This window comes from Kryptolebias marmoratus, linkage group LG2 (assembly GCF_001649575.2).
Source record: "Kryptolebias marmoratus isolate JLee-2015 linkage group LG2, ASM164957v2, whole genome shotgun sequence".
NCBI lineage: Eukaryota > Metazoa > Chordata > Actinopteri > Cyprinodontiformes > Rivulidae > Kryptolebias > Kryptolebias marmoratus.
In genome coordinates this window covers 30,214,127-30,225,365 of record NC_051431.1, presented here as the reverse complement: position 1 = coordinate 30,225,365, position 11,239 = coordinate 30,214,127, and the positions used below count along the sequence as shown (strand labels likewise).

Sequence of the window (11,239 nt, the reverse complement as noted above, 5' to 3'; positions counted from 1 at the left end):
ATGGTGCGTTTAAAGACGGCTCGGAAAAACACATCCCCACATGTTAACAACGAATTAAACAATTGCAACGGCTGGAAAAAGTGCGGGGGATATAGGGCATACATAAGGGAAGTGGGGGACATGTCCCACACATACCCCGGTTATGCCTTTGCTAGGGGGTGCTACGGGGGTGCTATGACTTTTCCAGGGGGAGCTATAGCACCCCCTAGCGCCCCCCTGGCGCCGCCAGTGTCAACAGAACTTTGTTATTAACATGGAGAGTTCGGACATCCTTTACAAATCTGTTGAAACGCTGATTGTTTGAATCCATTGCTTTCAGGCCACATAGCTCCTCCAATGGTGTAGGCACTCTTCGTGTACACTACAGGGTTTCCCCCAGAAAAGAGGCTAAGCCCGGTGGCAGGTGGCCGTTTGCCGGCCAACCGTGATTTAGTAAAAAAAAAAAAGATTAAAGTTGAAAATATGGCTATTTATTATTTGATACTGTAAGATATTTGTGCCCAATATTTACACAATTAGTTTTTCAAAAAGGCACTTTTGAAATACTTTTTCAAACAAAAATACAATTAAATGAATTACTAATTGATTGTTCCTAATTTAAGTCACATTTACAAATAAATTAAATTAACATAAATGAAAAAGTGCAAACAAAGCACCAACACACGTCTCACTTCCAGGCCAATGAAAAACAACAGAGAACTCTGAAAAATAGAGACATGCTGTACTGTACTGTGCATATCTAATGCTGAATTTAATAGCATCAATTTACTGTTAACCATTTTTGGTTAAACCCGCTCGTTCGATGTTTATTGCTGTGGCTCCAGCGACCTGCTAACTCCAGCTGTAGCTGAAGGCGGCTCTGCCTCAGGGCTCATTAGAGTCCCACAGGGCTCCGCTAACAGCGGACCTGAGCGCGCGGTGGAGGCACATACGTGGGTGCAGTATTCTCCAAAAGACAGAGGGCAGTACGCTACATAACCAGTGGAAAAATGGTAAAAAAGAGAGCAGATGGTTGTCACATCAAATATGGCTGCACGTATTCAGGTGGAAGAACTGTTTTTTTCTTGCTGTGATACAGAGAGGATGTTTAAACTTAAAGCATTCAGTTTGACTTTCATTGATTCATTTGCTGTAGTTGTAGGACTAATATTTCTAAAAACACTCCTTTTTATCAGTTGCAACAGTAATCTTCTCTCGTGGTTTTTGAGCCGTTTAATTATCTTTGTGATCTCTCACAGAGGGATCATACAAATGGTGATACAGGCCAACCAGCTCCGCTAGAGCAGCAAAATTGTCCATTTTGAACGGAGCGCAGCGCGCGGTCCAAGTTACAAAAAGGTGCATGGCGAGACACCGCCCGGGACCTTCGCAGGGGCGGGGACAGCGTGATTGCATCACTGTTGGCGCACGCACCCTCGCGCGGTGAGGTAGATAAAGGTAGCGATTTTGGTGGAGCGAGTGGGAAAAAAAAACGTGTATAAAAAAATGACGTATTTATAATAAACAAGCGGAGCTTAGCCTGGCGGCCCACCAGGCTTATAATATGCTGGGGGAAACCCTGCACTAAATAATTAAAAATGTCTTAGTACAAGATGGATGGCAAATTGTTGGGCTCGTCCGACATTTCCTCTTTTTTCCACCTCATATGGGTCAATCCCGACAGCAGCAAACTTCTGCATATATCTTAATTGAAAAAACTATCTCAAAATAAAGTCTTGTTGCTGCTTGGATTGTATTTGGATCACATATACACAACCTTATTTTGTCCCTAGGTGTGAGTATATAATATATAATATATACAATATATTTTTGTATGTATTATATTTTTTGCTTCATTATAGAAAAAATCAGGGGGGTCCAGTCTGTGGGGTTTAGTTGTTCATTTGTCTGTTTTCTTTTTGGAGAAGGTGTTGAATCTGTTAAACACTCAGCTGTTAGCTTAGTAGCTACTGTGCCCCCTAACTGCAGACACAAGAAAATTAGAAAAATGCTAATCAAGCATGAGCACATACTAAAGCCAGAACAATGTTAGCCTGAATAAGTTTTGTTCAACAATATAAACTTCAATGATTGTGTCTAAAATGCTAGAAACAAATAGTGAACAGCCCACACTTAAACAAGGTTAAAAAGATAAAATTCCTGTATTAAAAATGTTTTACTGATTGTGTTTCCTCTTTAGATATTAACTCATACAGTGCTTTTTAAATTGCCCTTCTTCATCTTTACCTTCTTTCCGTCACCTTTTTTTAAAACAACTTTTTATGCTGTTTTAGGCTGTTATCTCTCAATCAGAGGAGTTAGAGGGGGACAGCAGCACTGAGGCTCAGTATGCCTATTACCCCACTTCCATTGCAGATGCCACAGCTGGCACCATGGTGACCACAGTGCAGCCGTCGGATACACTGCTGGGACAGACCACTCCCACAGGTAATTACTGCCCTGTTTAAAGCTTGGTACATGGCTGTGTTGAGTCGTGCATGATCAAAACCTTATTTACCTGCTATGGTACTTTGTTGTAACTGTGCCTTTAAACACCACTTTGAAATTGTCAAAATTTTGTCATGTTACAACCACAAACTTCATATTATTTTACTGGGATTTTATGTGACACAAAGTAGTACATAACTGTGAAGTGGAAGAAACATGGTAAATTCTGATTTAAAATTAAAATGACAGATTTTTGTTTGTTTTAAAAAATGCACACTGAATAATTTTCATTCAACTTTGCAACTATGCACTACTTTGTGTTGGTTCATCACATAAAATTTCCTTAAAATACTTTGAACTTTGTGATTCTAATGTGACAAAATGTGGAAAGGTTTAAGGGGTATGAATACTTTTTTCAGTCCTGTATAATCAGTGATGCCTTTATCTAAACTGAGTTACAGCAATAATTATGAGTACAAATGAGTGAAATCCTAAAGGATGGAGAATGAGAGGATTTCACCACAGATTATTGTGACTTTTGTTTTACAGGTCAGCTGTATGTGATGATGTCACCCCAGGAAGTTTTGACAGGGTCCAGTCAGAGGACAATTGCACCTCGAACTGAGCCATATATAACGTAATTACTTCCGAATTAAATCAACGACTAACAGAGTTTTATTTCATTTTATTTGAACGCATTGAATCTTATCTTCATAAAATATTTTCTGTCACTGAAAGTTGAGGGAACTTGTTATCATTGTTCTGTTCTGTAGAAAGCAGGACGCTCCTCGGGCTTCCAGAGATGATAAACGGCGAGCTCAGCACAATGAAGGTTAGTGTTCATAATCAGCACGAAAATTTGTTTTTGAAACTTTTACTCATGTCCAGCATGTTGTCTAGTTTTGGACAAAACCTTAATGCGACTGTGAATAATGCTATTAAAGCTGACAAAGAAAGCATCTTTCAAGCATTGAATCAATGCTGCTGCATCAGCAGAACGCACTGCCCTGCCAAAGTCCTAAAGACTCTGATTTATGAGATCTCTCTTAAAATATTTTTGAACTGTAATCTGTCATTTTGATTATGATATCATAATTTTTTTAACAGTAAAGATCTGCAAAATTCATAGGTTTAAATTAGTAACACTTCTAAGTAACGGTGTTGTGCCACGGCTGAATGCAGGCTGAGCCGACACCTGACAGAAAGTTGAAGGTGCTGCTTGTTGGAAGTAGATAAGATGCATTACTCTTGAGATGATCAGGGTGTATTACAGCATGTTCAGGTTTTGATTTGAATTGCACATTTGTTTTTAGCTTAATATGCGTGACAGAAAAAAATTAAACCAGTTAAAATAAAGTGGTAGAATTGACTATTGGTCTAAAATCATAGTGCATGAACTACAAAACAGCTTTGCAAGCAACATATCCAAAAATAGGTCATGATTTTTAAAACTTGGCTTTTCAAAACGTGGTCACACTGCAGGCTGACTTAAGCTGTTGTCATTTTCCATGAGAAGTCACGAAGTCGGCTCTCATTCATGATGTTGCGTGACAGAAATTTATCATTTTGTTCTCAAAGCAACTTCGTTTGCCACTTCACGACAAAAGGCTCTGGCCAAATTTTTCTCACGGGTTTTGCGCCAAATATTGTGTGATTGGTCAGAAGTTGTTGTGGGCGTGTTTATGTGGAAAAGTCGGTGAGCTTTAATGGAGTCACTTTGCTTCTGCTGCTCCACTGAGAAGCAGCTGGTTGAGGCTGCTAGAAATATAGCCGTCTTTAAGACTGTTCCACTAAAACAAAGACAGAAGGGTTGAGAAACCCATTTTAACGCTGTAGGAAGAGGGAGAAGCTTCCTGGGAGTTGTGGACTGTCTTGTGGACGATGAAAGGTGTGTGCCAAAACGAACATCTTGCAATCATTTGACTGCGAACCGACTTCTTGAATTCTTAAGGAGTATGACAGAGCCTTTACACTGTGCTCATGTCTAAACATTTGTAAAATAAATTCCCTACAGTTGAGCGCAGGCGTAGGGACAAGATAAACAACTGGATTGTGCAACTTTCAAAAACCATTCCAGAGTGCAATGTTGACTACACCAAAACAGGGCAGGTAAGTGTTAATTCAGCTCTCTAGGGTGAGTACTGACTCCATTTCACAATATGCTAGTGCATTTATCTTAAAACTGATCATATTTATTTGTATGGCTATCATTTTTAAAAATCTCTTGCATGTGTTCTGTTTCAGAGTAAAGGAGGGATCCTATCAAAGGCCTGTGAGTACATCAAAGAACTGCGACAAAGCAATATGAAGTTAGGGGAAGATATCAGCATTGTGGATCGTCTGCGAGTCGATAACCAGCTACTCAGACAGGAAGTATGTCAGCATGTGGTGTGTTTTCAACATTATCTTAAACATAAAGCACTTATTTTTTTACTTTTTGGACAATGATTTGTGTATAGTGGGTTACAAAAGTATTTATCCCCTTGGTCATTTTTGTCCCCAGTCACAATGTGAAGAGGGAACTTACATATAAACTCTCATCTGACGGTCCACCCTGTTCATCTTATGAGCTGGATAATTAAAAAAATAAACAACGTACCGACTTCCATTTTGGTGTGTGGATGTGTCTAGGCATAAGTACGGTTGCCACATCAAAATCCAAGATGGCCATTGCTGTATACAAGTAAACATTGTGAGCCGGATAATTTGAAAAATAAACGAGCGTCTAGGCATATATATATATACTTGCTTTAACTTTAAAGCAAAATAAAAACTAGAAAGCATAGTTTCCTGAAATGATTGGGGTGACCGCCTAGTAGCAGACAAAATTGCTCCTTTTGATCACCAGGACACGTCTCTTTGCCCTGTCTCAGACAGAGAATTATAACTACAATAATTGCCCACCCCTCCATATTCTCTCTCCAAATATTTATCAGCAAAGATGTAATGTTAGACTTTAACCCTTGTGAAAAAATGTCTCTAAACTTAGTTTCAGTCGATTTGAAAGACACAAACACGTCCGTGCAGCTGAACACCATCAGGTGCCTTGGGAGTGCATGCAGCCTGTTTGACTGTCTTTCTTGGAGCTTTAGTTTTTGGAATCAAATTATACTTACACTAAAGGATGTACATTTATATCCCCTGTTCAATTCAAGTTGAGAAGAACACTCATCTCTAAAACTAAAAACATTTACTATTCGAGACCCTCAGCTACGGGGAACGTCGGCGCACCACTTGTTACTATTGTGTTGCCTCGTGAACTGGAATTTAATTTGATTTTTCATTTGATTTTTAGTGATGAATCTACAGAAAACACTCTAGATTAATTGGAGTTACCAGGGGATATAACTGGTTTTAAATAATTCTAATATATATATATTAGAATAATCTTTGGCCCAGTGGTAGTGAGGTCACCCTCCAATCTGAGGATCAGGGCTTTGATCCCCAGCTTCTGCACTGTGCCAAAGTGTCCTTGGGCAGGGCACGAACTAGTGTCCTGCAGTGACTCTGTAGCTACTTAAAGAGATCTTTAAGTTTTGCTTCTTGTGTTATAGGTATTATTTTGTTACCAAAATTGTATTTATAAGTTTGCATAAAATTAAACAAGAAAACTTTATTTTCTATTAATAAAATATCATTATATTCTTATAATATTATAATATAATACTAATATAATTCCTCCCCATATTGTGTTTGGTTAATGCTACAGAAAATTACTCTAGAGCAGGGGTGGGCAACCCTGGTCCTCGAGGGCCACTATCCTGCATGTTTTACTTGTTTCTCTGCTCCAACACACCTGATTTGAATCAGTGTGTCATTAACAGGCTTCTGCAGAACATGAAGAGGTGATTTAACCACTGAATCAGGTGTGTTGGAGCAGGGAAACAAGTAAAACATGCAGGATAGTGGCCCTCGAGGACCAGGGTTGCCCACCCCTGCTCCAGAGGGACTAAGGAGAGACATATAGCCTCAGAGCCGCATTTTTGCCTGTCATTTAGTTTAATAGTTTAAGTTTAAGAATGTATTAAAAAGGACCCCAAATAATTGCCTCTGTCCTGGTGCGCTCCGGCTGCGCCTTTTGGACATACAAGACAACAAACTGCAGATTTTTTATTTCCCATCTTTTGGGAGTTGTGGGTCCAGTGAATTGGACTTGATTGATGTCTGGATTAGTTTGATATCTGGAATCACACACAGACCCGGTCACCACTGCCCATTAATATATTGTCTATGAAAGTTTGCAGGATGCACGGAACAAAAGTGGCGATGTCAGTTTACTGCATTTCCACTTTATTGTCTTTTTGCACAGGTGGAAGACTGGAAATCCAAGAACCAGATTCTAAGAAATCTTTTGCGACAGCATGGCATTGTGGGATCATCCAGCAAAGACACTCAGTAAGGAGCCTGTTGCAAGCAGAAGTTAAAAGACAGCTTCAGAAAACCACTTGAAATGTGCTTCTTGTCATAGAGCATGCACAAAATGGGACTAATTGTTGAAATATTGTCATAAGGATTCAAACCAACTTCCTTGGACTCAGTTTGTGTCGACGCTTTACAGCATTTAAGTCATCTATCTTGTAATTGCAACAGAGTTGTTTAACATGATAGGTCTTAAAAAGAAAAATGACATGTGCAGGCAGATTTAGCAAAACCCTCATTAAATGCCTTCTTTCACAAACTGATTGTTCATTAATCTCCAGTATATTAAGCTCTAAGTCAGTCAGTTCTTTTACTTAAACTTTGACTTACTTTGTTTTTAATGTCAGGTGGTTATTTGGTTTCAATGTTGTATCCTTATACTGTCATCTTTTATTAGTGTGATTTTGACGTTTGATGCCAAGTTTATCATCATGGGTTTTTTTCCTTTGTTTTGTTTCACAAAGCCTCTTGGGACACTAATTACATTGCAACAATGTAATCACAATAAAGCTTTGCATTATTGGAATCTTATGTATGTCTTTTTAATAAAAAATGTCAAACGATATACTGTACCTGTTGGTCAAGATTTATTCACCTTATTCTGCTCATGATGCCTTGCATGAATTATGGGACCTACTTCCAGTCACTGCATTTTGTTTTGTAGCAAATGCTCAGCATAGTAGTGGAGCAAAATATTTAGGAACATTACCTGTTACTCCTCAAACAAGATATTTTAATCATACTTGTCCCCTCAACGTTTGAGGAGTGCAATGAATAAAGTGATGAGTAAAAAGCTCTAATATCTGTATCATCCCCTGGGAAAAAGTGGGGAATTTCAATAATTCTCAAAATGTGTTTAGTTGTGCAGCAAAACTAAGCATCACTGGAATAATAATAATTAAATAAATAGTGGATTAAAATTTTTAAAAGCTGTGGAAAACCTCCAGTTGTCCATCAGTTTGGTCTTCTCTGCAGTGTTTTGACAACAGCTGTCATAAATTCATCTGATGGCTACTTATTAAAAAATGAACACATACAGAGGTTTTGGAGGTCTCTTCATATGTAGTTTCTTTTTTTTTACCACATTCGTCTTGATTGATTGTTTGTATTTAACAAACTGAAGAGCTAGTCACAGGAACGTCCCTTTCTTTCCCCAATGAACGTACAATACGCTCTTATTTTGAAGTTCAGTTTCTTCCGGTTGCATTTACAGCCACGAACAAAACAAATACCAGAAGACAGCTCAAAAGAGACAGTTTTATAAGTGCAGTGAAAACCGTAGAAGTTTCGCAAAATGAAAATTAATGTTCTTAACGTTCTTGAGGACTACCCACGGAGAAAGGATTATTTACTTCTACTTCAGCTACCATACCGGAAGTTACACCCATGATCAAGAATTGGTATATTTATCATCGACATATAATAGTATAACATATGTATGTAAAAGTATATATAATATATTAGCATTACAATCTATGCCGATTGGTTTTTGTCTTGTCCGGCCAAAGGATGAACTGCACGTGTGCGATTAAATCTTTTACTTTGAAGGGTCCTTTCGGAAGTTGGCCCGTATGAGTTGTGAATTTTACGTTTATCCAAATACCTGCAGATACGGCGAGTCTTTTCGAGCTGGAGCAGCCCACATCTTCATATTACAGCCACACTAGGACAAACGAGGACCGCAGATGATCTGTATACTGCTGGTAGCCGGGCACGGCACGGTTTTAGAGACACAAATTAAGGTAACTATATGTTCCTGAACAACAAGTGGTGCAAAGTTCACATATGTTATTGAGCAACAACTAATGCCTTGCAGAATAATGTTGCAATCTCTTCGGGCTTTTGTTGATGCTTGTTGGATTGTTGTTGCATCTTTGGCTTAGATCCTTAGATTTTTACTTTTTTTCTGTATTAAAAACATGGTAAACATTAACAGAACAATCGTGAAAATAGGATTCATGAAAACACAGCCAGACATTTTAAAATCACATTACTTGAAATTAATTCAAGTGTCAATATTTACATAGTTCAAGTAAACGCTCCTGTGTTTAGCTGCACACAAATACTGATTGAAGCGCACTACGGGTGCCGCGAAAGGACATAACGGAACCGTTTTTAGTGACGTCACAATATTCTGAGCACTAACAGACTGCAAAATCTGTGTTCGCAAATCATCTCATGAACCACTGAGCAGGTTTGAATGAAGTTGTCAGGAAATATTCATTAGCTGGAGCTCCTCAACAGATTAACCTTTGGAGCACATCCAGTTTAGGATGGCCCCCCACAGCCAACTGTCCTTAAAAGCACAGAAATGGCTAAAATTCACTTAATTTTACAGCTATTCTGCTACTCCTGAGACCCAAACTTTTGTTTGCTGTGTATTTTTTCAATGCCATGTCCTTGTATGAGGAGGCCGGTTTACTAAGATCATATGTGTTAGGAATCAGTTTACCAACCAATCAGAACCACACCAATTTTTAGGCCAATATCAGTACGAGTTACAGCCATTTTTGTCTTTCCTTAAGTCAGTTGGTTGTGGCAGCCATCTTGAATCAAGATGACTTAAAAAAGTCAGATACTATATCAGGACTAAAAATGGGAAAATGAGAAAATAAACAAAAAGAACCCCCGACTCCTTTTTTTTTGTTTTTCACACAGAATGATGACACGGGATTATACAACCACCTGACTGGAGTACCGAAGGCCTTGCTCCCTGGGATTGGTGGAAAGAAGATTCTTGACTTTTGGTGGGAAACTGTCAACATGTGAGTTCAGCTGGTCCAAACACAAGCAGGTTTGATGTCTGCTGGTCCTAATTTTTTTATTTTCACTTAAATTTTTTGGCAATCTAACAAATTCTGTGATATTCTGTGACTTTGTGATATTTTAGCTATTAATGTATCATAACGTTTAGCTCATTCAGCAGATGGGAGCTTTGACTTTTGGGTTTTGTAACTTTTTAAGATCTTTAAAATTCCTCAAAAACATTGTTAGCTTTGAAATTTACTTCAGCATACTTGCTCTATTTTAGGCTTTTTATTCTTTTTATCAATTTTTCGGTACTGATCTGCTACTTTTAGCTTTTGGCTAGCCTTTTGCATCTTTTAGCTACTGTTTTGCTACTTTTGCTTTTTTTAGCTTTTAGGCAGTGTTTTACTCTTAGCTAGCCTTTTTGATACTAGCTTTTAGTTAGCTTTTTGTTATTTTTTAATTTTTAACTACTATTTTGCTTGTTTAGGTTTTAGCTAGCCTTTACCTACTTTTTAGTAACATTTTTCTGCTTTTAACTAGCATTTTTCTACCTTTAGCTAGCAGCTACATTTTGCTTCTTTTAGGCTTTAGCTAGTGTTTAGCTTTTTTTTTGCTTTTGGCTCATGATTCACACTATTTTCACAGAAAATGCAATTTGTCTAGTTTTCTCATGCAACTTGCACTTCGTCTCTCCAGGCGACAGATCTTCACTGCGGTGTATCTGGTTACCAATGCAGACAAGTGAGTTGCATTGCTCAGCTGTTGTTGATCTAGATTTATTTTCACCACAACTTGCTTTCAGAGCAGCTTTAAATCTCGTCTGATTAGGTATAAGCACTATGAGCGCTGGGCAACAGCTAATGACTTCCCGGTGGAAAATGTAGTGAATGATGGCAGCACCACGTTAGATGACCAGCTCGGGGCTATAGCTGACCTGGAACTTGTCATACAGAGTCGAAAGCTGCATGATGACGTTGTCGTGGTATGTTTAACTTGTCTGTGGTTAATGAATTTTCAAGATTTGGTAAGTTAAACAACTGCTAAGGGTTACTTCTCTGTATATGCAGATTGCTGGAGACATGCTGTGTGCAGACCAGAATTTTGACATTTCTCAAGTTATTCGCTTTTTCAGGTCAAAGGTAAGATTCTGAAAAGTTTCCACTCGTGTTTGAACGTATTGGACTTTGTTGGCTCAAGTGGCTCTGTTGTGTATAATTTACAGACACTTAGCACCCCTGTCAGTTTAGTTTTTCCTTATTTTCAGGTGTGGCCAGAGCATTTGAAGAAAAATTAACTTTCCAATTTAAAAACATAATTCAAATTTGGATGCATCATAATTTGTAAAGCTGTTGTAATCAAGCTCTTTGTTCATACTGAATTTGACATAGCTGCCACTTTGTCATGTTACTTTAAACTGGAAGCCAAATGGACACAAATGTTGTAGGTGAACCGCTGAGTCCTGTCCCGAAGAGGTGGCTCTCCTGTGTTGAGCCATGCGTCTGTGGAGAGGTTGTTTGGTCTCTCCAATATAAAGGTCTGAACATTCTTCGCTGCACTGAACTGCATACATAACTCCGCTCAGCTTGGGTTTGGGTGTTTTGTCCTTAGGGTGGACCAGCCTCTGTCTGAGAGTCTTGTTGGG

The 11,239-nt window shown here is 38.6% G+C and overlaps 2 protein-coding genes across 6 annotated transcripts in view; both read left to right on the top strand.

The window, feature by feature from the left end:
• The window catches only part of usf1 (upstream transcription factor 1), a 13,150-nt gene extending 5,739 nt beyond the window's left edge, over window positions 1–7,411 (top strand). For both annotated transcript variants that reach the window (XM_017433842.3, XM_017433841.3), the window contains 6 exons: window positions 2,274–2,427; window positions 2,977–3,064; window positions 3,201–3,259; window positions 4,442–4,536; window positions 4,672–4,800; window positions 6,737–7,411. In XM_017433842.3, coding sequence (XP_017289331.1) covers window positions 2,274–2,427; window positions 2,977–3,064; window positions 3,201–3,259; window positions 4,442–4,536; window positions 4,672–4,800; window positions 6,737–6,826 — 615 coding nt within the window. In that variant the 3' untranslated portion in view covers window positions 6,827–7,411. The remainder of the gene's footprint in view (window positions 1–2,273; window positions 2,428–2,976; window positions 3,065–3,200; window positions 3,260–4,441; window positions 4,537–4,671; window positions 4,801–6,736) is intronic.
• Window positions 7,412–8,124: 713 nt separating this feature from the next.
• The window catches only part of gkup (glucuronokinase with putative uridyl pyrophosphorylase), a 26,128-nt gene continuing 23,013 nt past the window's right edge, over window positions 8,125–11,239 (top strand). Inside the window, exons 1-6 of one of the 4 annotated variants that reach the window (XM_017433832.3) lie at window positions 8,125–8,246; window positions 8,456–8,588; window positions 9,505–9,611; window positions 10,294–10,338; window positions 10,426–10,579; window positions 10,665–10,736. In XM_017433832.3, the coding sequence (XP_017289321.1) occupies window positions 8,532–8,588; window positions 9,505–9,611; window positions 10,294–10,338; window positions 10,426–10,579; window positions 10,665–10,736 (435 nt within the window). In that variant the 5' untranslated portion in view covers window positions 8,125–8,246; window positions 8,456–8,531. Of the gene's footprint in view, window positions 8,247–8,414; window positions 8,589–9,502; window positions 9,641–10,293; window positions 10,339–10,425; window positions 10,580–10,664; window positions 10,737–11,239 lie in introns of those variants that run through there. The other 3 variants (XM_017433831.3, XM_017433833.3, XM_025010006.2) reach the window with 3 other exon arrangements.